The sequence below is a fragment of the Hordeum vulgare genome, chromosome 7H (genome assembly GCF_904849725.1).
Source record: "Hordeum vulgare subsp. vulgare chromosome 7H, MorexV3_pseudomolecules_assembly, whole genome shotgun sequence".
Taxonomy (NCBI): domain Eukaryota; kingdom Viridiplantae; phylum Streptophyta; class Magnoliopsida; order Poales; family Poaceae; genus Hordeum; species Hordeum vulgare.
The window spans coordinates 618,290,453-618,316,595 of NC_058524.1; the positions used below are offsets into that span (position 1 = coordinate 618,290,453).

Genomic DNA, 26,143 nt, shown 5'->3' on the forward strand with positions numbered 1-26,143 from the left:
ATAGCCAGGCTAACGTCCGGTCTAGTGCACAATATTGCATACATGATAGAACCTATGGCTGAAGCATAGGGGATGGTGCTCATATGCTCTCTATCTTTATCAGTTGCTGGGCACTGAGTCTTACACAATCTCGTACCTTGTAAAACTGGCAAGAACCCCTTCTTGGACAGTTCCATTTTGAACCTCTTCAAAACTTTATCAAGGTATGTGCTTTGTGAAAGTCCTATCACACGTTTTGATCTATCCCTATAGATCTTTATGCCTAGAATGTAAGCAGCTTCTCCTAGGTCCTTCATACAGAAACTTTTATTCAAGTAATCATTTATGCTCTCCAAAAACTCCACGTTGTTTCCAATCAGAAATAATGTCATCCACATATAATATTAGAAATGCCACAGAGCTCCCACTCACTTTCTTGTAAATACAGGATTCTCCAACCACTTGTATAAACCCAAATGCTTTGATCACCTCATGAGAGCGCTTATTCCAACTCCGAGATGCTTGCACCAGTCCATATATGGATCGCTGGAGCTTGCACACTTTGTTAGCATTTTTAGGATCGACAAAACCTTCGGGTTGCATCATATACAACTCTTCCTTAAGGAAACCGTTAAGGAACGCCGTTTTGACATCCATCTGCCAGATTTCATAATTAAAAAATGCAGCTATTGCTAACATGATTCTGACGGACTTAAGCATCGCTACGGGTGAGAACGTCTCATCATAGTCAACTCCTTGAACTTGTGAAAAACCCTTTGCCACAAGTCGAGCTTTATAAACGGTCACATTATCGTGAGCGTCCGTCTTCTTCTTAAAGATCCATTTGTTCTGTATAGCCTTGCGGCCTTCAGGTAGTACTTCCAAAGTCCACACTTTGTTTTCATACATAGATCCTATCTCGGACTTCATGGCCTCCAGCCATTTGTTGGAATCCGGGCCCATCATTGCTTCTTCATAATTCGCAGGCTCATTGTTGTCCAACAACATAACTGATAAGACGGGATTACCGTACTACTCTGCAGTAGTACGTGGTCTCGTCGAAGTGCGAGGTTCAACAGGAACTTGATCCGGAGTTTCATGATCATCATCATTAACTTCCTCCTCAACCGGCGTCGCAACGGCAGGGGTTTCCCCTTGCCCTGCGCCACCATCCAGAGGGATGAGAGGTTCGACAACCTCATCAAGTTCTATCTTCCTCCCACTCAATTCTCTCGAGAGAAACTCCTTATCGAGAAAAGCTCCGTTCTTAGCAACAAAAACTTTGCCCTCGGATTTGAGATAGAAGGTATACCCAACTGTCTCTTTTGGGTAACCTATGAAGACACACTTTTCCGCTTTGGGTTCCAGCTTTTCAGGCTGAAGCTTTTTGACATAAGCATCACATCCCCAAACATTAAGAAACGACAACTTTGGTATTTTACCATACCACAGTTCGTATGGTGTTGTCTCAGCGGATTTTGATGGTGCCCTATTTAAAGTGAATGCAGCTGTTTCTAATGCATAACCCCAAAACGATAACGGCAAATCGGTAAGAGACATCATAGATCGCACCATCTCTAGTAAAGTACGATTATGACGTTCGGACACATCATTATGCTGTGGTGTTCCAGGCGGTGTCAACTGTGAAAAAATTCCACATTGTCTTAAGTGAGCACCAAACTCGAAACTCAGATATTCACCCCCATGATCAGACCGTAGGAACTTGATCTTCTTGTTACGATGATTTTCAACTTCACTCTGAAATTGCTTGAACTTTTCAAATGTTTCAGACTTGTGCTTCATCAAGTAGACATAACCATATCTACTCAAATCGTCAGTGAAGGTGAGAAAATAACGATATCTGCCGCGTGCCTCCACACTCATCGGACAACACACATCGGTATGGAGTTTCTTCATGCGCTTTACACCAATATGACCTAAGCGGCAGTGCCATAAAAACATGGCGCTATCATTGTTAACTCTAACTCTTTTGATCTCAATGTTATGTATATGTGTATTATCACTATCAAGATTCAATATGAACAATCCTCTCACATTGGGTGCATGACCATAAAAGATTTTACTCATAGAAATAGAACAACCATTATTCTCTGACTTAAACGAGTAACTGTCTCGCAATAAACAAGATCCAGATATAATGTTCATGCTTAACGCAGGCACTAAATAACTATTATTTAAGTTCATAACTAATCCTGATGGTAACTGAAGTGAAACTGTGCCGACGGCGATTGCATCAACCTTGGAACCATTTCCCACGTGCATCGTCACTTCATCCTTCGTCAGCCTTCGCTTATACCGCAGTTCCTGTTTCGAGTTGCAAATATGAGCAACAGAACCGGTATCGAATACCCAGGCACTACTACGAGAGCTGGTTAAGTACACATCAATAACATGTATATCAAATATACCTGATTTTTCTTTGGCTGCCTTCTTATCAGCCAGATACTTGGGGTAGTTGCGCTTCCAGTGACCCATACCCTTGCAATAATAGCACTCCGTTTCAGGCTTAGGTCCAGCTTTGGGTTTCTTCGTCGGATTGGCAACAGGCTTGCCGCTCTTCTTCGAATTACCCTTCTTTCCTTTGTCGTTTCTCTTGAAACTAGTGTCTTATTCACCATCAACACTTGAAGCTCTTTATGGAGTTCTGACTCCGCGACTTTCAGCATCGCGAATAACTCGCCGGGTGACTTGTTCATCCCTTGCATGTTATAGTTCAACACAAAGCCCTTATAGCTTGGCGGCAGTGATTGAAGAATTCTGTCAGTGATAGCCTCTTGCGGGAGTTCAATCCCCAGCTCAGCTAGACGGTTTGAGTACCCAGACATTTTGAGCACATGTTCACTGACAGACGAATTCTCCTCCATATTGCAAGCATAGAATTTATCGGAGGTCTCATACCTCTCGATCCAGGCGTTCTTCTGAAAGATAAACTTCAACTCCTGGAACATCTCATATGCTCCATGACGCTCAATATTACCAAAACCACAACTCAAAACTAATTGAGATGAATCAAACTTCTCTAACTATTCAATGCACATGAAGGTGGAAGTTTTCGTATCCCTTTGGATAACTACCCCTTTTGAGACTACTTTCAAAGCATAGATCAACTACCAAGCCACGCACCGCTGCGCTCTAAAAGATATAAGTGAAGCACATAGAGCAAAAGTATCTAGCTCAAAAGATATAAGTGAAGCACATGTGAGCTGAATTATCTACCAAAGGATATAAGTGAAGCTCGACAAAATCACGGTGAGTGCATGTATCTCTCTCTAGGTGTGCAGCAAGGATGATTGTGACACAACAAAAATAAAAGTCTCCTACGATACAAGACGCTCCAAGCAAAAACACATAACATGTGGTGAATAAAAATATAGCTCCAAGTAACGTTACCGATGGATTGAAGACGAGAGAGGGGATGCCTTCCCGGGGCATCCCCAAGCTTAGGCTTTTACGGCATCCTTGAATCTCTTGGGGTGCATTGGGAATCCCCAAGCTTGAGCTCTTGCCACTCTTTATCTCTTTGTCCATAAGAACTTCACCCAAAACTTGAAAACTTCACAACACGAAACTTAAACAGAAACTCGTGATAACATTAGTATGAGAAAGCAAACCACCATTTCCTTAGGTACTGTAGCAAACTTAAATTCTACTTATTCTGATGTTGGGTTACTGTATTTTCAATCTTCCATGGCTAACACCCTCTGATACTATCCATAGTTTCATCAAAATAAGCAACCAACTCAACAAAAACAGAAACTGTTAACAGCAGACCAGTCTGTAGAAATCTGTATACTTAGTATACTTCTGGTACTTTAAAAAATATGAAAAAGTACGACGGTCTGAATAAATTGCATAGAAATCACAAGCAAAAAGAATCAACTCAAAATCTCTTACAGAATAAAAATGAAAATTCTTTTCGTGAGCAGAAAGTTTCTGTCTTTTTCCAGCATGATCAAACAATCATCACCAAGACTAATCATAACGGTTTTGCTTGGCACAAACACAAAAGACACAATCATAACAGAATTATGATGGTGTGGAGAAAACAAAACAGGAAGCAAAAAGCAAAGAAAAATTTATTCATTGGGTTGCCTCCCAACAAGCGCTATCGTTTAACGCCCTTAGCTAGGCATTGATTTCAATGATGCTCACATAAAAGGTAAGGATTGAAACACAACGAGAGCATCATGGAGCAAATGGCTAGCACATTTAAGTATAACCCACTTCCTATGAATAGGGATTTTGTGATCAAACAATCTATTGGAGCAAGAATCAACTAGCATAGGAAGGCAAAACAAGCATAGCTTCAAAAATTTCAACATATGGAGAGGAAGCTTGATACTATTGCAATAAGTAGAAGCATATGATCCTCTCTCACAGTAATTTTCAGTAGCATCATGAATGAATTCAACAATATAACCAGCACCTAAAGCATTCTTTTCATGATCTACAAGCATAGAAATTTTACTACTCTCCACATAAGGAAATCTATTCTCAAGAATAGTAGTGGGAGTATCGTAAAAGACTTGAGCACTACAAATTGTGTCCACAATGAAAAAGCAAGGTTTAGCAAAAGGGTTTTCGAAAGTATGACAAGTTTTATCATCCCTTTTCTTCAAAGCATAAGTATCCTCACAATAATCATCATAGATAGGGGGCATGCTTTCATCAAAATGATTTTGATCATTTAAAGTGGAAGAACTAAAAAGATCATCTTCATCAAATATAGCATCCCCAATCTTGTGGCTTTGCATATCATTAGCATCATGGGTATTCAAAGAATTAATGCTAAGAACATTGCAATCATGCTCATCATTCACATATTCTATTCCAAGCATTCTATGTAATTCTTCTTTCAACACTTGACCACAATTTTCCTTCCCATCATGCTCACGAAAGACACTGAAAAGATGGAGCATATGAGGCATCCTCAATTCCTTTTTTTGTAATTTTCAGCGAAAGAACAAGAAACAAAAAGATTCGATTGCAAGATCTAAAGATATACCTTCAAGCGCTAACCTCCCCGGCAAGGGCGCCAGAAAAAAGCTTGATGTCTACTACGCAACCTTCTCCTTGTAAATGTTGTTGGGCCTCCAAGTGCAGAGGTTTGTAGGACAGTAGCAATTTTCCCTCAAGTGGGTGACCTAAGGTTTATCAATCCGCAGGAGGCGTAGGATGAAGATGGTCTCTCTCAATCAACCCTGCAACCAAATAACAAAGAGTCTCTTGTGTCCCCAACACACCCAATACAATGGTAAGTTGTATAGGTGCACTAGTTCGGCGAAGAGATGGTGAAACAAGTGCAATATGGATGGTACATATAGGTTTTTGTAATCTGAAATTACAAAAACAGCTAGGTAACAAATGGTAAAAGTGAGCACGAACGGTATTGCAATGCGTGGAAACAAGGCCTAGGGTTCATACTTTCACTAGTGAAGTTCTCTCAACAATGATAACATAATTGGATCATATAACTAGCCCTCAACATGCAACAAAGAGTCACTCCAAAGTCACTAATAGCGGGGAACAAACAAAGAGATTATTGTCGGGTACGAAACCACCACAAAGTTATTCTTTCTGATCGATCTATCATAGAGTTCGTACTAGAATAACACCTTAAGATACATATCAACCAAGACCCTAATGTCACCTAGATACTCCATTGTCACCTCAAGTATCCGTGGGTATGATTATACGATATGCATCACACAATCTCAGAATCATCTATTCAACCAACACATAGAACTTCAAAGAGTGCCCCAAAGTTTCTACCAGAGAGTCAAAACATGTGCCCACCCATGTGCATAGGTTCCCAATGTCACGAACCCGCAAGTTGATCACCAAAACATACATCAACTACTCACATGAATCCACGTGCGCCAACCCATATGCATAGGTTCCCAATTGTCACAAACCCGCAAGTTGATCACAGCAGATAGACACGTGCAAGACATACATCAAGTGTTCTCAAAGACTCAATCCGATAAGATAACTCCAAAGGGGAAACTCAATTCATTACAAGAAGGGAGAGGGGGAAGAACATCATAATATCCAACTATAGTAGCAAAGCCCATGGTACATCGAGATCAAGACATCTCAAGAACACGAGAGAGAGAGAGAGATCAAACACATAGCTACTGGTACATACCCTCAGCCCCGAGGGAGAACTACTCCCTCCTCGTCATGGAGATCGCCGGGATGATGAAGATGGCCACCGGAGATGGATTCCCCCTCCGACAGGGTGTTGGAACAGGCTCCAGATTGATTTTTGGTGGCTACAGAGGCTTGTGGCGGCGGAACTCCCGATCTAGGTTTCTTTTGGGGGGTTTCTGAATTTATAGGAATTTATGGCGGTGGAATTATGTCGGTTGAGCCCACGAGGAGGTCACAAGCCTGCCCTGCGCCACCTAGGGGGGTGGTGGCAGCGTCAGGGCTTGTGACTCCCTCGTGGCTCTTCTGGCCTTCTTCCAAAGCTTCGGGGGTCTCTTTTGGTCCCAAAAAAATCATCGTAAAGTTTCATTCCATTTGGACTCCGTCTGAAAATGGGCCAAAAACACGGAAAAAGCAGAAACTGGCACTTGGCACTGAGTTAATAGGTTAGTCCCAAAAAATATATAAAATAGCATTTTCATGCATATAAAACATCCAAAGTTGACAAGATAATAGCATGGAACCATAAAAAATTATAGATACGTTGGAGACGTATCAAGGACATAATCCTTCTTCCCAGCTTGCAGGAGCAACTTAAGATTACGAGCCCAGTCTACACAGTTGCTTCCTTCATCTTTCAACTTAGCTTTCTCTAGGAACGTATTAAAATTCAGGATGACTGTCGCGTGAGCCATTGATCTACAACACAAATATATTCAAACTGGACTTAGACTATGTTCAAGATAATTAGAGTTTAACTAATCAAATTACTTGCTAAACTCCCACTCAAAAAGTACATTTCTCTAGTCATTTGAGTGGTTCATGATCCAATTCCACTAGCTCAAGTCTGATCATCACGTAAGTTGAGGATAGTTTCAGTGGTAAGCATCGCTATGCTAATCATATCAACTATATGATTCATGATCGACCTTTCGGTCTCATGTGTTCCGAGGCCATGTCTGCACATGCTAGGCTCGTCAAGCTTAACCCGAGTGTTACGCGTATGCAACTGTTTTGCACCCGTTGTATGTGAACGTTGAGTCTATCACACCCGATCATCACGTGGTGTCTCGAAACGACGAACTGTAGCAACGGTGCACAGTTGGGGAGAACACAACTTCGTCTTGAAATTTTAGTGAGAGATCACCTCATAATGCTACCGTCGTTCTAAGCAAAATAAAGTGCATAAAAGGATTAACATCACATGCAATTCATAAGTTACATGATATGGTCATCATCACGTGCTTCTTGATCTCCATCACCAAAGCACCGTCACGATCTTGTTGTCACCGACGCCACACCATGATCTCCATCAACGTGTCGCCATCGGGGTTGTCGTGCTACTCATGCTATTACTACTAAAGCTACATCCCAGCAATATAGTAAACGCATCTGCAAGCACAAACATTAGTTTAAAGACAACCCTATGGCTACTGTCGGTTGCCGTACCATCGACGTGCAAGTCGATATTAACTATTACAACATGATCATCTCATACATCCAATATATCACATCACATAGGCCATATCACATCACAAGCATACCCTGCAAAAACAAGTTAGACGTCCTCTAATTGTTGTTGCATGTTTTACGTGGTGACCATGGGTATCTAGTAGGATCGCATCTTACTTACGCAAACACCACAATGGAGATGTATGAATTCCTATTTAACCTCATCCAAGGACCTCCTCGGTCAAATCCGATTCAACTAAAGTTGGAGAAACCGACACTCGCCAGTCATCTTTGAGCAACGGGGTTGCTCGTAGCGATGAAACCAGTCTCTCGTAAGCGTACGAGTAATGTCGGTCCGAGCCGCTTCGATCCAACAATACCGCGGAATCAAGAATAGACTAAGGAGGGCAGCAAATCGCACATCACCGCCCACAAAATTTTTTGTGTTCTACTCGAGATGACATCTACGCATGAACCTAGCTCATGATGCCACTGTTGGGCTACGTCGCATGGGAAGCAAAAAATTTCCTACGCGCACGAAGACCTATCATGGTGATGTTCATCTACGAGGGGGATTTCAGATCTACGTATCCTTATAGATCGCACAGCAGGAAGCGTTAATAAACACGGTTGATGTAGTGGAACGTCCTCACGTCCCTCGATCCTCCCCGCGAACCGTCCCACGAACCGTCCCGTGATCCGTCCCACGATCCGCTCTGATCTAGTGCCGAACGGACGGCACCTCCGCGTTCAGCACACGTACAGCTCGACGATGATCTCGGCCTTCTTGATCCAGCAAGAGAGACGGAGAGATAGATGAGTTCTCCAGCAGCGTGATGGTGCTCCGGAGGTTGGTGGTGATCTTATCTCAGCACGGCTCCGCCCGAGCTCCGCAGAAACGCGATCTACAGGAAAAACCGTGGAGGTATGTGGTCGGGCTGCCGTGGCAAAGTTGTCTCAAATCAACCCTAATACCTCAGTATATATAGGAGGGAGGGGAGGGGCCTTGCCTTGAGGCTCAAGGAGCCCCAAGGGGTTCGGGCGAAGGGGGGGAGGAGGAATCCTCCTCCAATCCTAATCCAACTAGGATTGGAAGGTGGAGTCCTTCCCTTCCTTCCCACTTCCCCTTTTTTTCTCTTTGATTTTCTTATCTCCTGCGCAGGGGCCTTCTTGGGCTTGCCCACCAGCCCACTAAGGGCTGGTGCGGCACCCCTAAGGCCTATGGGCTTCCTCGGGGTGGGCTGTCCCCCCCCCCCCCCCCCCCCCCGGTGAATATCCGGAACCCATTCGTCACTCCCGGTACATTCCCGGTAATGCCGAAAACTTTCCGGTAATCAAATGAGGTCATCCTATATATCAATCTTCGTCTCCGGACCATTCCGGAAACCCTCGTGGCGTCCGTGATCTCATCCGGGACGTCGAACAACATTCTGTAACCAACCATATAACTCAAATACGCATAAAACAACATCGAACCTTAAGTGTGCAGACCCTGTGGGTTTGAGAACTATGTAGACATGACCCGAGGGACTCCTCGGTCAATATCCAATAGCTGGACCTGGATGCCCATATTGGATCCTACATATTCTACGAAGATCTTATCATTTGAACCTCAGTGCCAAGGATTCATATAATCCTGTATGTCATTCCCTTTGTCCTTCGGTATGTTACTTGCCCGAGATTCGATCGTCAGTATCCGCATACCTATTTCAATCTCGTTTACCGGCAAGTCTCTTTACTCATTCCGTAATACAAGATCCCGTGACTTACACTAAGTCACATTGCTTGCAAGGCTTGTGCATGATGTTGTATTACCGAGTGGGCCCCGAGATACCTCTCCGTCACACGGAGTGACAAATCCCAGTCTTGATCCATACTAACTCAACGGACACCTTCGGAGATACTTGTAGAGCATCTTTATAGTCACACAGTTATGTTGTGACGTTTGATACACACAAAGTATTCCTTCGGTGTCAGTGAGTTATATGATCTCATGGTCATAAGAATAAATACTTGAGACGCAGAAAACAGTAGCAACAAAATGACACGACCAACATGCTACGTCTATTAGTTTGGGTCTAGTACATCACATGATTCACCCAATGATGTGATCCAGTTATCAAGCAACAACACCTCGTACGTAGTCAGAAGACCCTGACTATCCTTGATCAACTGACTAGCCAACTAGAGGCTTGCTAGGGACAGTGTTTTGTCTATGTATCCACACATGTATCTAAGACTTCATTCAACACAATTATAGTATGGACAATAAACAATTATCTTGATACAGGAATTATAATAATAACTTATTTATCATTGCCTCTAAGGCATAATTCCAACAGGTACTACTAAGTGTTTTGAGTAAACTGCTTATTAACTATTAGCTCGCCATGATGTATGCATCCATGTTGACTATGGCTACTTAATATTTGTAAGATTGTCGTTTATTAACTGGTATGTGTGGTTAGGCTTCAAAGTGAGATGCAAAATGTTATATGGTGACGCAAAAATATATTTTTTTGGCCACATAAAACGTTAGTACATACATAATACATTAAACGTCGCTAGGTGAAAAATTACAGTAATGGCATTGGCCATGCGACACACCACCAGCATTTGAAATATTGTTGATGTGGGTTTCAACGTCATCATTATTTTTTAATAATGATGTCATACCAATGACATTTAGCTATGGAGCCAATATTACGCTTTTCTGCACTAGTGTCACCGTCGACTGCTATCCAAGGGCCGAACCGTTGTGGCGTGTGGGTGCGGACCGCCGCAGTTTGCTTCATCTCCGACCCCGCCGGCCGCTACCCCGCTTGCCTCCATCGTGGCCGTCGTCTTGCGGTCGTGGTCTGATGCGCTAGCCGCTAGGGCTCGTGCATCGCGTGCACATGTGTTGTGTTTGATTCAGCCATTCCCTAAATGGTGCCTTAAGCGCCGTTTAAAGGGTAATCTGTAGAGGACCCACACACCCTATACTAGGTCCATTTAGTGGATGGCCCATTTGTTTTTCTGTTCGTTTTTATCATGTTTCCACCTAGAATTTCAACATTTTTTTATTATTTTTCAATTTTATTTATTTTTTAAATTGCACAATCTTTTATTGGTTTTTTTATATTTTATCAAATAATTGATTTTAACAAAATGATGAAAATTTATTCAAACTCGATGAATCTTTTTCAAATTTGATGAATTATTTTCCAATACAATGAGTATTTAGAAAAATGATGAGCTTTTTTCAGATTTGGTGAATTATTTCCAATTTTGATGAAGTTTTTTCGCAAAATCAGTGATTTGTTTAAAAATTCATGAACTTTCCAAAATTAGATTTTTTTTCTTCTAAATCCATGATTATGTTTCATACACAAATTTTGAAGTTTTTCTATTTTTATTACTTTTTTAAAAAGTCAACGGCTGACTAATCAAGTGGTAAGCCACGATGGAGTCAACGCGATCAAGCGAACCAGAGTAACCATCGAGCAGTTGTTTTCTTTCTTGGGCTGGCCCATGAGCGGGGGGGCGTGGGCGTCGAGAATATCAAGTGGTGCTTAAGGCACCCTATAGGAGCTCCCTTTGATTTGTTTTGTTCTTCATTTTTTTCTTATTCTTTAATTTTTTATTTTTCTTTCTTTTTCAAATTGCACTTGTCTTTTTTCCACCTGTAAATGATGGTTGCAGCATGCAGCCCAGTGATGCGTCTGCACACAGCCGAACATCAAGGAGATCACCAGGATTTTTCACTTTTCCTTTCTTGGGTGATTTTTTCACATTTCCTTATTTGAGCGATTTTTTCCTTTCCTTTTTCAAGCGATTTTTTCACCAGCCAGCGACAGCTATGCATGCGTATACGCAATAAAATTGCAGGAATCAAGGTGGGGTGGCCCTACGGAGAGCTAAACCAGTGGTGTAAGTTTTAAATGGGCTCAAATAAGATAAAAAGGGCAAATAATTAATGTGCCAACAATGTGCCCGCAAAGGTGTGTGCCCAAATGTACCCCCCCCCCACCCTGCCCCCTCCCAAGAGAAGAGTTGGACTAAACTATCCCGGTCTTCCGTCGATGCGGAGGGTATCGATGGCTAGAACAAGAGAAGAGGAAGTAGTTCCCCCTACTTCCCCTCTAGATCTACGAGTAAGCGGCGATATCATCCTCCACCTTATCCCTCTTTCGTAGGTGTTTCCGCTAGATCGATCGATTCAGAATCCCTTTCTCCATTAACCTATGATTTATCCTTCCTTGCAGCAACCCATGGAAGAGGCGGAAGTGGGCAAGCTGTGCATGTGTGACCATCACCACCGTGTTACCGATACGCCCATCTTGGCGACATCATTCCGGATGGAGGACCTTCCTGCCGTAACTTCCATTCCATCTATTTTTGTATTTCATTTTTCCTTACATAGAAAGCAAAAAAATTAAGTATTTACTAAAATAGTCGCATACATTTCGGGTTCATGCCTATTCGAGTAAGGCCCAATGTTTAAGGTGTCTTGCATAAAAAATTCCTCCTGAGTAGGGCATCAACTTATTCTAAGGGATTATTGAACGCCCGATGGAACTACAATAAAAAATACATATAGTTTGCATCTGCTCGAATTTCTCTTTGAAATATATGCACTTTCACCTTATTGTGTCTACCGGTGGAAATTAATTATAGTCAAATTCAACTCACCCAAATATTCTGGTCATTTCTTGGTGCAGGAGATTCAACCTGTTATAATGTCATTGCTACCACTTAAAGAGGCTGCGAGGACAAGCATTGTTTCAAAAAGTTGGAGAATGCTCTGGAGATTCCATTGTAATCTATGTTTTGACAGCCGCAACGATATGGATTCTGACACTGACGATGAGTTTACTCATCGGGATAGTACCAAAATAAAACAAGCAAAGTTCATTGAGACTGTAAATTGTGTTATTCAACATCATAGTGGGTTAGGAATCAATAAGTTCAGCATTAGGTGTGGCCTGCACAAAGAGGACTCTGAACATCTTAACAGGTGGATTAGCTTTGCTGCTTCATCAAAGGCAAAGATAATAGATTTTAATCTGAAGATAATTGATTGCCCATTCGACATAGTTCACCACTTTCCTCTTGAGGTCCTAGATGCTCAAGGTAGCTCATTTGTGCAGTCATTGGTTCTTGTTGATGTTGCTATAAACCCACACTCAGGCCTACATGGCTTCACAGTACTCAAAAGGCTTGTTCTAAAATATGTCGAGATATTTGGAGACTTCCCGGGCTTTTTAGCAAATTGTTTAGCACTCGAGGACCTAGAGATGATCAAGTGCTCCGGTGTAACAACATTAAGCATACCACGCCAACTTGATAAACTCCAACATTTGCTAGCTGACATAATGGATGCTGAGATGGTTGAGTTTCATGCTGGTAATCTAGCTCATTTTGAGTACAAAGGGCCAGTGATCCCTATAGTCCTTCATGGGTTCTCAAAATTAGAGAAGGCAACAATAATGTTTGAAGGTAATAAAGGACTGGCCCATGTGTTCAATGATGTTCCAATCATTTTGGGTGTGAAGACACTAAACGTGCAAGCTCGTGTACTTCCATTTGAACAGGTTACCCGGTGTCTATTTATCTATTCTTATTTGCTTACCTCATTGTTCTTGAAAGTGTATTCTAATATTATGGTAGTTCCCTATAATGTTTCAGTTGGAGAAGGTGGCACCAAGGCCACATGGCATGTTTCTGCATTTGCGGCACATGACATGTGGATTAACTATCATCTCCAGCGTACCAAAGGCTGATAATGGGGTTCTTCAGCTGGCATGTTCTCTAAATCTCACACCACAACTGGAGACGTTGCACTTGGATGTGAGTGGCATTTCGTTGGTATAGTTAAGACTTGTACTTGGATTGTTTCTGACCGAGTGGTTGCTAACATCCAAATGCAGACGGCGTATTCACACTATAAAGTTTCGATGCCTGATGATTTCATCGAGGAGGAAGGTCCCCACATGCATCGCCATGATCATCTCAGGAGTGTCTACATTAGTGGGTTCCGCTGTTACACGGCTCAGACCGCACTTGCGTGTTGTATCCTAGAAAATGCTTGTGTTCTTGAGCACATGAGATTACAGCCCTGGATCACGACCCGGATATGCCCTGATCTTGGCCTGGAAAATATCGGTGTCGAAGGAAGATTTCTGCCGGGCGTTCGTGACTGGGCACGACTCACCTCTGAGTGCTTCAGTAAGGTGATCACCGTCTTAGATGTCCCTTCGGAGTGAGTAAACTTGAATCTTTTCCCCATCTGTGTACCATCAAACCACATTGTCATGCCTTTTTAAGGTTAATGTTGGTTGGTGCCGCTTCTGTGTGCATGCTTGTTCTCTACATTTATTCAGGCTATATCTGGTGTTGTTATGTTATTGGTTAGGATGGATGGATGTTGTTATTTCGAACTGGCTACTAGATATCTATAAATCATGACCATCATGGTTACAAAAAGGCAAAACTATCTCTAGGTTCGTACCTTCGGGTGAAAATGGAATGCATCTTCTAAGGATGCGCTATGCTGACTTGGGCCGTACGGAACATGTACACAACATTTTTCAAGGGAAAAAATAGCGCGCTATACAAAATAGCGTTGTCCCTGAAAATATGCTATTCGGGAGACATTGTACACTAACCACTGTAGCGAGACAATTCTCTATACGCTATAGGGTGCTATTAGCAGCGGTATAGCACGCTATTTTTTCAGTGATATTTTTGCATGTCATTTTACTTGGCTGGCACCCTTATAAACATGCAAACTTTAAAACGATGCTCCTTTGCTAGCCCAACCTGTGATGAGCATGTTTTTTATAGTGTGTTTTAGGGGCGAAAAAAGGTTTCCGGAGGGGTTTTTCACTATAGTAGTTCAACATGGGCATAGATTTTCGGTTTGTTTGGGCCGAATGCCACTCAAGCACACAAATTGTCGCCGAAAGTTGGAGATGGCATGTTCACCGCATCGACATCATCAGAAATCTGGTCAAGAGGAGAATGGTTGAGGATGCACATGCGCGAGGAGAGGAACATAGAAGATGTTTGGTTGATGAACCGTGATGAAAACTTAAACACATGATCTGATAAAGAAGCAAAACTCTTTTTTTTTGTTTGGTTGTTGCAAGCACCGGTATGAACAAAACAAAGGATGAACAACCAGCCTTCTCCATGGAAGAAAGATCAGAAGAAGAAAAAAAGATGTTAAAGAACGGATCCAATACACGGATAATAAACTAAATAATCTGGGACAAAGGAAGAGGAGAGATTTGCTTGCAAGCACCACCGCCTGATCGTCGCCCAGCCGTGGAACACAATGTGACCCATCATATTTGGGAGAGGTGACGTCGTCAACCAAGTCAGATTGTGGCTGGATTAACCCAAGCACCACCACATGTGCATACACCCACGGGTCTCGACCAAGATATAGTGTTATGCTATCTTGTTGAACATGGGCGTCAGAGGAAGACTTTTATCGGAGGTCGATGAATGGGCGCGGTTCGCCTTGGAGCACTTTGGCAAGGCGGTCACTGTCTTAGATGCTCCTTCAGAGCGAGTAACTGTATTTCATTTTCCTCATCTGTGTACCGTCAAATGATCATTTCATCACCGCCAGTGGCAGAGCCATGATTTCACGGCAGCGAGCTCACGGCGGTGGTGCGAAGGTGCCATTGTCCAGCCACCAGTTCTTTTTTCTACCTCTTTGCCCTTCTATGCTTCCCCAATCTTCTTCTCCCAGCCGACGACGGTTGGAGAAGTTGCCACTTGCCACGTGCAGCTGTTGGTTACGTGGTCTGTGCAGATGCTCTTACAAAACATGCGGTTCTAGTCATGGTAGTGGAACTAAAATCAATACACGAAATCAAATTGGAAACGTAAAAGATGAGAAATTAAGCAATCTATAACAGTAGCTAAACCCAATTTCCCCTTCTCAAGTGTATAAACTGAACCATACTAAGTTGTTTTGAAAACTTAGATGTCCCTTAGAACAAACCATTTATGTTTACATACATGATACTTGGTTGAATATTTCATGGTTAGACGTGTAAGTCCGTACTTTTTCAGTATATAAAAAGCAATGCAACCAACTCGACTCCATAAATTCAACAAAAGCGACTCACAAACACATCAGCGGAAGAAGAATAAACTTAGATGGCCACCATGAACAAACTAACCTTTTACTTTTATGTTGATGCATGTTACCGGTAAGAAAAATAATAACCACACTGATTTTTTATGTTCTGTCTCTGCTGCACAACCATTTTCCCTATGCTTCAAGCCTTCAACCTCCATTCGACAAGATTCCACTAGGAAACACATCGGTACAAGGACATCATTATGGTGGCAAGCTGCTCTTGGTTTCTACTCCCTCCGTCCCATAATATAAGAACATTTCTAGCACTAGTGTAGTGTCAAAACGCTCTTATATTACGGGACAGAGGGCTAACTTCAGACTCTTACTTGCTCTTGCCATGCTTCGCTCGGAGATCAAAGGTGGCGGCCTTGAAGATGAAGAACCAGGCAAGCAATGCATCCTTCTCATTGCCAGCAATTCCATGGCGTTGCAAATGAATCTTGCGTGTTGAAGCCGGTACAAGATACACAAGCCGGATGACGTAAAATCGAATACCCCTGTTACGGGGTTAAAGAATGGTATTCAGGCACACAGAGATTCAACACACCTGACAGTGAGACACTGCAGAGCAGATCATGAGATGCATGATTTGGTATGAGACTATTTGCCAACAACAGCAAGTGCATAACACAATGTGCTCCCAGGACAAAGTATTTTGGTTGAGTCTGCCATATTGAGGTAGGGTCAACTAGCATGCCAAGTAAACAATAACCATTTTCACTCTTCGGAGTTTGATGGCATCACACGGTGGCGAGCGCCCATCGGCCACCTGTATTACATACTAACTGCAATGGCAGCGAGTTCATTATGCATATGACTGCAGTAGCTGATAGCTGGAATAACATGGCCACCTTATATGAGGAGAAGCAGCAGTAACTAAGTATTTTTAGTGTAGGCTTCAAGTATGACATAAAAAGGGGACCACGTACCAAATCCAGGCAATGAGCTGAAAACCTCACGCCAGCCTTTTGAGTTAGCTGTTGAGCTTGTTAAATAGTCACTCTACATTATTCACAAGTCCAAATAACAGTACACTTTTTTAACCCTGCCAGCAACAACAAAACTAGTATTTGATCAAGATTATGTGCGTAAAAATTGTGTAAATAAGCTCAAGGAAAACAAAATCCAATATTAACATCAAGACAACGAATCACAAATATGAGACATATCCAGATTAGTTGGACCAATCAGCACAAGCTACATAAAACATGCGGTGCTATGTGCCTCGAGTTCGCTGATGAACAATGTGACAACGCTCACAAAGCAGAGGATTTAGACTCCTTGCTCATTTGAATGCAACTTCATGCTCATATGATATACGGTCTATTTAGCAGCTCGAAACTATATCAACTTAATGTACTTGGCAGTAAAGCAAGCTTAAAAACAACAAGGTCGTCTTTACAAATAAATACATTCCCCAGTGAAAATCCAGTCAAAATTGAAATCACCACAATCACAGGGCATTTCGAAATGAATGCTTTGGGATTATAACTATATGACATAATGATCAAACCAAGGCATCAAGCCATAGCTACGATTCCACAGAGCAAGAACACAAGTTACCATAGCACCAGCGATGGGAAACAACAGAACAGAACTAGTAAAAGGCATGTAAGTGCTGCCATGATTACAGGAATAATTTAAAGAGATTGTCCCTACCAATCATAAGATTTTCTAACCCAACTTTTATTCTGAAATATCCTTAACGAACAACGAGATACTAATCTAACTATGAATTATGAAGTGTCAAAAGCCGGAGACAATCCCAGTTCCTTAAACTCCACCACTCTAACTTTTTTTCAAGATGACCAGAGTATCTTCTAAAACGAATTCAAATGATTGTTGGACTGTGTTAGATCCATAGTGTGCAAATGAGAACGTCCATGTCTATGGTCAATGAAATGTTGCTGCTGGCTTACTTCGGAAATATGCCAAGATTTGTTATGCAACTCTAATATTATCCTTTGATTTTTCTTGTGGGATGTAAATAACTATCAATTTGGAAACATAGAAATTCTTATCAGAGAAATGTTTCTAGCTGGTAGAATTTCAGCATTTCTTGGAGAAAACAGTTCGTAACCGAGTGGCAGTTCAGTTCATAACTGATTATAGGCTGCAATGAAACGGAGTAATGGCCCAAGAACCTATGCAAGAAAAGAGTCAACTGACAGAGTTAAGCTTCCACATAGCACAAAATCATGCTGTTGAGCTTCAGCAATGCACGCGACACCTTTCATGAACAACCACCAAAACAATATGGAAAGCCTAGCGTGCAAGAGAACATATTGGTTTATAATAGCACTACTATGAGAATAATCTTGGTTTCATCTAAATTTGTCTGAGTTTTCAGCAATTATTGGCAATAAAAAAATTAAAGATCAAACAGATTTAGTATAGTTTAAAGCTACTCGCTACCGGTGTACGACTATGGCAGCGAGTTAATTATGTGTATAACTGCAGTAACTGATAGCTCGACTAACATGACAGTCTTGTATGATGAAAAGCACCAGTAATTAACTATTTTTAGTCTAGGCCTAAAGTATGACATAAAAGGGGACATACCGAATCCATCAAGAGAAGCAACAACAATCACTACATGCAATAGGCTGAAAACCTCTCGCCAGCCTTTGAGTTAGCTGATTAACTTGTAAAATGGCCAGTCCTCTTCACAACTCCAAATAACAGTATTCTAGTTGCCACTTTCTCAGACATTTTGGTGGTCACCTTCTTAACCCTGCGAGCAACCACATGCGGTCATTCTTTCAGACCGACAACAAAACCTAATATTTTATTGAGATTATGTTGGTACAAATTGTGTAACGAAGCTCAAGGAAAACAAAATTCAATATTCCCATCAACACAACTAATCACAAAATGAGACATCAGGATTATTTGAACCAATTAGCACAAGCGCTACATAAAACATGCGGTGCTATGTGCCTCAAGTTCGCTGATGAACAATGTGACATCACTCACAAGGAAAATAAAATTCAATCCTTGCTCATTTGAATGCATCTTTATGCTCAAATGATATACAATATATTTAGCACCTCGAGATTATATCAACATACGTACTTAGCAGTAAAGCAAGCTTAAAAACAGCAATGCCGTCATCACAAATAAACAATAAATACACTCCCCAGTCTAAACCTTAAAAAATGTAGATATTCACAACCACGGGGCATTGGACACGGCCACTTGGGATTATTCCTACATATGTCATAAAGATCCAACCAAGGCATCAAGGCATAGCTATGATTCAACAGAGCAAGACCAAAAGCAACATAGCACCAGGGATATCAAACAACAGAACTAGTATATAAGGCTTGTAAGTTCATGCATGATTACGTGAATAATTTAAAGAGATTGTCCCTACCTATCATAAGATTTGTAACTCAAATGAAATACCCTTAAAGAACAATGAGATACTCATGTTGGACACTGTATGAGGGTATGAATTATGAAGTGCCAAAGGTCAGAGACAATCCCAGTTCCTTACAGTCCATCACTTTAACCTTATGCATTTTGCAAGATGAGTTGGATATCTTCTAAAAAGAATTCAAATGGTTTGTTGGACTAAGTCAGACTCATGTTGTGCAAATGTGATAAGTCCATGCCTATGGGGACTATGATCAACAAAATCTTGCCGCTGACTCCCTTTGGAAGCATGTCAAGATTTGTTATGCCTCGAACATTTTGATATCGCCCTTTGACTTTCTTCTGGAATATATCTATTTGAAAACCGAGAAATTCTCTTCAGAAAAATGTTTTCCTTCTGTATCGCAAAGTTGACAATCACTTTGATTTCAGCCTTGAATCACCAGTAGTCATTGCAGGAACATGACCCCATCTTGAAGTGATGGAATCTATTCAGATCCCTCACAACAAACTCGCGCACCATAATGCCACTTATGAGCTTGAACGCGTCGTGGCAGTCGCAGCACATCCTCAGGTTCTTCATCACCCTGATGGTCATCCCCTTGGGGATAACCAGCAAACCAAACCCCAAAGCCAATAACTCACTGTGCACTCCAACCATCTCGCCTTTCCCGTCCTCTCCATCCTCTTCATGAGCATCAAAGACTCTGGTACTACCTAGTCCACCCTTGTAACCCTTCTCCCGCATCTGACCCTCTAACTCATCAAGTAACATCATCACTTCACCTGCCCTTGCACCAGCGGGTGATACCAATCCAGCGTAGAACACGTAGGGTATGTCCTTTATCTCAATCCAGCTGCACCCAGGATCTTTCTGAATGCCTCGTTGCCTCATGTTCGACCATACAGCAGCAGCATTGTCAGTCTGGCCGGCTGAAGTGTATGCGTTTGACATCACTACTAGTGCACCTGCTACATCTTGGTTGAACTCTGACACTCTGTGGGCAGCCCTGGTGGCTAGATCTAGGCGCCTATGTGTCCGGCAAGCAGACAGCAATGAGCTCCAGAGCATGAGGGCATCACGGCCTTCAACCTGCGCTTCGTCGGCCATCTCAAATGCCTCCTCGAGCCGTCCTGCTCGGCCGAGCATGTCAACCGCACAAGTGTAGTGGCTGGCGCATGGACTGATGCCATATTTGCTCTGCATGGAGTGGAGGAGATGGAGGCCAGTGTCAACAAGACCTGAATGGCTGCAAGCATGCATGACGCCAAGCAGTGTAACGCTGTTTGGTTGCACATCTCGATCGATCATCTCACTGAAAAAAGTGAGTGCGCACCTCCCAAGACCGTACTTTGCTGCAGCCACAATGATGGAGGTATAGCAGATGACCGATGGACGCTCAATCCTGTCAAACACCTTTCTTGAGTACTCGTAGAATCCACACTTGGAGTACATGTCAACCAAGGCCACAACAATCACGCCATTGCATCCATGCCCAAAACGAAGGACTGTTCCATGCACAGACTTGCCAACTCCAAGCCGCCCAACACCTGCACACGCATTCACAACGCTTGACAGCATGAAGTGGTTGGGCGCCATGAAATTACTTTTGGTTCTGAACTGAGCGAAAAGTTGGATGGCCTCACGCCCAAGCGCATTCTGCGCGTATACAGACAGCATCGAGCCCCATGAAACCGCATTCCTCACCGGAGCAGCCATACCATCAAACACTGCACGTGCAGCCTCCACATCTCCGGCCTTGCCATACATGTCAATGAGCGCGGTGGCAACGACAGCATCAGACGCATAGCCCTCGACCTCAGCACGGGCATGCACTTCCCGCCCAAGTCCAGAATCAGCCAGGCGTGCGCACGCGCTGACGGCAGTCGAGAAGGTGAAGGCATTCGGTGGCACGCCGCTGTGAGACATGTCACGAAGGAGGGAAACAGCCAGGCGGAGTCGGCCGGTGCTAGAGTACCCGGACATGAGGGCTGTCCAGGAGATGACGTCCCGCTCGGGCATTCCATCGAACAGGTCGCGGGCGCGGGCAGTGACGCCGCACCGACAGTAAGCAGCGATGATGTGGTTGCAAGAAGAGACGGTGGAGGCGGTGCCGACCTTGAGCAGCTTCGCGTGGGTTGCAGCTACGGACGCGTGGTCGGTGGCGCCGCGCAGTAGGTGGATTAACAGCGGCGTGACCGTGGCTGTGGTTGATGTCGCCGCCATGGGAGTGGATTGCCATCCGAAGGTTATTGCCTTCCATTCTACCAGAAGATCAGCCCACCACTAATCAGGGCCGGCCCATAGGCCGGGCAAACAGGGCAACTGCCCCGGGCCCCAAGAGGATGAGGGCCCCAAACATTAAACTATCTGTACCTAATAATAAAACGGCTATTGCTTCCGTCGGAAAACCCACCGTGGTATTTTTATAAAAAAGTCTCTGTAATTTTTGTTATTCAACCCGCGCTCCATCATTTATCTGCAACGCAAAAGGAAAAAACGATTCGCTTCAAAAATTATACCCGTACGCATCGCCTCCTTCCGTCGACCCTGGGCCACCCTGGCCTGTGCCCAAGCCGTCGCCACACCACTCGCCGCCGTGGCCGACCTCAACCGCCACCGCTGCCGATCTCAACCCACCCGCCTCCGCGGCCGTACCTCTCCCGCTCACTGCCCCCGTTGCGGCGCTCGAGCGCATCGCGTTGACCCTGGTCCACCCTGGCCTGTGCCCAGGCCGCTGTCACACCACTCGCCGCCGCGGCCGACCTTAACCATCACTGTTGTCGTTCTCAACCCACCCGCCTCCGCGGCCGTACCTCTGCCCGCTTGCTGCCCCCGTTTCGGCGCTCGAGCACAGCTTCTGGATCAAATCAACGCGACAGCTACAGTGACTGGGGATGATGCGTCTGCTCGATGCAGAACGGCGGCGGCGCGCGGATAAGGCGCGGCGAAGCGAAGTACTTGCAGGTGGAGGCGGGCCTCCATGGCTCAGACGGGGAACTTCGAGGTTATGGCGTGGCAACAGCGACTCCTTATAGTCAGATAGAGGCGCCTAACCCTTGCTCCCCTCATCGTATCCCCTCCTCCGGCAGGAACTCATCATCTGGTGAGATCCCCTCCCCATGTCTCCAACCGTGTGCCAAGAACCAGCAAGAAATTTTGTTTTGTGGGGATTTGTTTGCTGATGAATGAATGTATTGAATGTAATATTGTATTGTTGTAGAGACAGAGAATGGAACACCACCTTCAGTTTGTCATTTGATCCCACATTCTCTATCCCATGAGTGAAATAAGATAACAGTCCATTGATCAATTCACGTAGCCTCTTTGTTTTGCTTTGCTTGTCCCGCTCAATTTCTCATCATGGTGGAATTAACAATGGACGGGTTGATTTCTCAACAAAATAGGATAGGACTTACTACATTAGTTAGTTAGTTTATTATTTTAATAAATCAAAATCATTATAAAAATATTAAAAGCGTGTGGTATTTTTTTTCTCCCGTTGCAACGCATGGGCCCTTTTGCTAGTACTACTAACAACCATAATATTGCATGCTTCCTTCTTTTCGGTTTACAGGGCTCATCTCAAAAATTTCAGATTTCCATTATACTAGGCTCATTTTGAGTCTAATTGAGATAAAGTGCTTTGAGTCTCACACCCTATTTAATTCATAGAGATAAGAGAAAGGAAATTAGTGGCTATGCATGCATCTTTTTCTACATGCACCATGCAAGTCCAATGAAAGGAAGTGTGCTGCATCTATTGTCTTTGAAATTGAATATGTGAGAAATATTTCATTAGCTAGTTATAACTAGTGCCATCCACTCACAGTTCACCTTGGTTGATGAGATTTCAGATTTAAGCCCTATAAACTGAAAAGGAGGGAGTATTAGGTTGAAATATCATAAAATATGTTGGAAAAACAAAATTCTCAATTTGGATGAGCAAAGTCCACACTGCAAACAAATAGCATGTATAAGGTATAAATAGATCACTGGTGATATTAAATTAAGTTAGACTCTTTGTAATAAACACCATCTTAGGTAGATTTATATGTGCAATTTCGTGTAGAAGTTTTTGATTTGAAAGACTGATATCTGCACTAGATAAATCCAAACACATCACATAAGTGCATATGAAATAATAAAATCAGTATATAGAAATTGAACTAACGTTATTTTTATCTTTGCATAGGTTATTCTTATAAAGATGCTACTTCGGAATCAACTATCTAGTACGCACATAGTGTCAGTTTATTAATTAACTTAATTTGCAAGATTTAGTTGGCAACTACTCAATTTATACTCTACAAATTTCTATAGATATACTTACCCAATAATACACTAGAAACCACTATTATCTTTTTTTAAACAATATGCTTTAGGAAGCTTTATCATGATATTTGACGATATTAAAATAAACATGGACACGCACACTCACCCCCCTCCCTATATATATAATTTATGCAAACCATCAAATTAATTTTTGTTAGGATAAATAATTTAAATTTAGTATAATTGTTTTGTTAATGTACGTTACAATCGTAGGACAAAGAAAACAATAATTAATATTTAGCAATGTTGTTGTGTGACTAATTATGGCAACTAAGTAGAAAACATTATACTCGTTTAGGTTTTAGTCTGATTAAATAATATGTTTAGAAGAATATAAAAGTTCGGTATAAAATTCAGTTATTTTCGACTTCGCCCCGGGCCCAACATTTGCTTGGACCGGCCCTGCCACTAATACCTCCTATTAATACCATATATACGAATTTAGAATTTGACACAATTACTACTTTGACTACAATCCCACACAGAAAAATTTCAGAAGAACTGTTGGACAGTCAATACAAATTGCACTTTCGAGTACTTGTACTAAACAATGTCCAGATCTTCCAGTGAATATACAGAGTACCCTTTAGTTAAAATCACTCATAATGCAAGCTAAGATGGTTTAAGGTTTCAGGCAGTGTGCTACATCGGAGCACAACTGTAAACTTAAAACTGGAACTGCCTAAATGACCGCCAACAAGATTGAGGATCCACGTCTTTTTCTAGAAATAAACCGCTCTTGTAATTTGTGTGGCTTTCACCACAAAAGAAAAGCGCTAACTGTGGCGTCGCTGGGCCGCCGAGGCCGTACGGCGCGGCGGCAATTCCGTGGACAGTCCTACCGGTTCCAGAGTCGGGGAAGGAGTCTCCACGCCTCACGACCACCACCGGAGCAGAAGGAGGAGGGGGAGGAGATGCGAGCGAGGCGCCGCCGGCGCGATCTGTGGCCCGCTGCCGCGACGCATCGACGGGCGCGAGCTCCGCGGCGGAGTCTTGCTGGGGCTGGAGAGCGCCTAGGCGAAGGCTAGCGGCGCCTCCCCTTCCCTTGGAACTCTACGAGCAGGCGATGGCGGGCGGCGAGAGTGGAAGGGGCGGCGGCGGGGTGAGGTCCAAAACTGAACCTGCTAGTAGAACTCTATCGTTCTTCAGCTGACACCCATTCAGATAACGAACGGCCACGATTCAACAAGGTGGAGAGGCACCAATGGTCCAGATCAGCTTACTTACGTTGTGGGGGCTAGTTTCCGTTCCCTCCGTCCCAAAATAAATGTGGTAGTTCAGTTCAGTTCTCTTTCCCTTGTTTCAAAGCACCTCTACAAGACAAAGGGGGGTCAAAGGGGTGCTATCCGTGTTGGTTCCGGTCTTTGCACTTCTACAAAAGCACTGACATCATTGTGCATCCGCTGTTTTTTCATCTCACTGTTCCTCGCTGATTGACCTTGCCTTAAGCTTCTGCTCATGCATCGATGACTCGGGACTTGCTTGTTTAGCTTATTGCAAGACAATGGTGTCTCTGAGGCTTAACTCCGCACCAAAAATAACGTTAATTGGGCTTTTCTCGGTTGCAGTTGGTTGCACAAGTCTATCTGCTCTCCACCTTATTGATTGCGAGAAAGTCGACAGTATAGTGTGGTTGGAATCCCTTGGTACTGATGGGTCGTTGGAAGAGCTTGTACTGAAGAATTGCAAAGGAATCAATCATTATGACTTCCTAATTCAAGTTTGGTTCAGGATGGATGAAGCTCCAGAAGTTTGAATTTGAGACGAAAGGATCAGTATATGATAGTCTTGTAGGTGATGTGATCTATGACTCCTCGTATGGTGCTCACAACACACACACACACACACACACACACACACACACACACACACACACACACACACACACACACACATATATATATATATATATATATATATATATATATATATATATATATATATATGATTTCTGCTGTGAGATTTTGGAGGATTTAAGGTTGGCCCATATTAAAACTTGGCCAGAAGTTGGACTTGGTGTTGTCCTAGGGAAGTGTAAAGCATTGGAGAAGCTTTGCCTTGAGTATGTTCATGCCCTAAATTATAATGATATGATTGCATTATGTCAGAGGTGTAGCAACATGGGGGGAGAGTTGATGAATTTTTAAGTGAATAGCATAGTTACTCACACATCGCTGACCTGATAACTTATGCACCCCGGTCCTGGTAACTTTCGCGGCAAGGGTGAGGGAGGTGGGAAGGGGGGGAGTTGATGAAATATCCCCTTGATAACTTTTGTGTCAATAGCATGGTAACTCACACATCATAGACCTGATAGCCTATGCACCCCGGTCCTGGTAACTTTGGCGACAAAGAGTGCGGGGGGAGTTGATGAAATATCCCCTCGGTAACTTTTGTTGTGAATAGCATGATAACTCACACATCGTAGACCTGATAACTTATATACCTTGGTCCTGGTAACTTTGGCGACGGAGAGTGCGAGGGGAGTTGATGAAATATCCCCTCGGTAACTTTTCTTGTGAATAGCATGGTAACTCACACATCGTAGACCTGATGACTTATATACCCTGGTCCTGGTAACCTTGGCGACGGGGGGTGAAGGGGAAACATCGTGATAACTTTATCCCAGTAAAAGAAGTTATTGAAAACATACCACGATAACTCATGTGTAAATAACATGATAATAT

General features: G+C 43.0%; 2 protein-coding genes and 1 pseudogene across 3 annotated transcripts; 2 read left to right on the forward strand and 1 right to left on the reverse strand.

The window, feature by feature from the left end:
- Positions 1-11,681: 11,681 nt before the first annotated feature.
- On the forward strand, positions 11,682-13,850 carry LOC123409555 (putative F-box/LRR-repeat protein At5g54820). Its single transcript, XM_045102425.1, has 5 exons — positions 11,682-11,738; positions 11,850-11,960; positions 12,306-13,178; positions 13,273-13,434; positions 13,515-13,850. The coding sequence occupies exons 1-5, from the start codon at positions 11,682-11,684 to the stop codon at positions 13,848-13,850; spliced, it is 1,539 nt and encodes a 512-aa protein (XP_044958360.1).
- Positions 13,851-15,769: 1,919 nt separating this feature from the next.
- On the reverse strand, positions 15,770-21,376 carry LOC123413114 (pentatricopeptide repeat-containing protein At4g15720). Of its 2 annotated transcripts, XM_045106063.1 has the most exons (4): positions 19,119-21,376; positions 18,305-18,476; positions 16,672-16,787; positions 15,770-16,239 (listed from the first exon to the last, which is right to left on the reverse strand). In XM_045106063.1, exon 1 carries the CDS (start codon positions 21,345-21,347, stop codon positions 19,560-19,562), a length of 1,788 nt encoding a protein of 595 aa, XP_044961998.1. In that variant the 5' UTR covers positions 21,348-21,376; the 3' UTR covers positions 15,770-16,239; positions 16,672-16,787; positions 18,305-18,476; positions 19,119-19,559. The 2 variants fall into 2 exon arrangements, with proteins under 2 accessions (XP_044961998.1, XP_044961997.1); XM_045106062.1 differs by having other exon boundaries at positions 15,770-16,787.
- A 728-nt stretch (positions 21,377-22,104) lies between these two features.
- On the forward strand, positions 22,105-25,603 carry LOC123409556 (annotated as a pseudogene).
- The last annotated feature ends 540 nt before the right edge of the window (positions 25,604-26,143 follow it).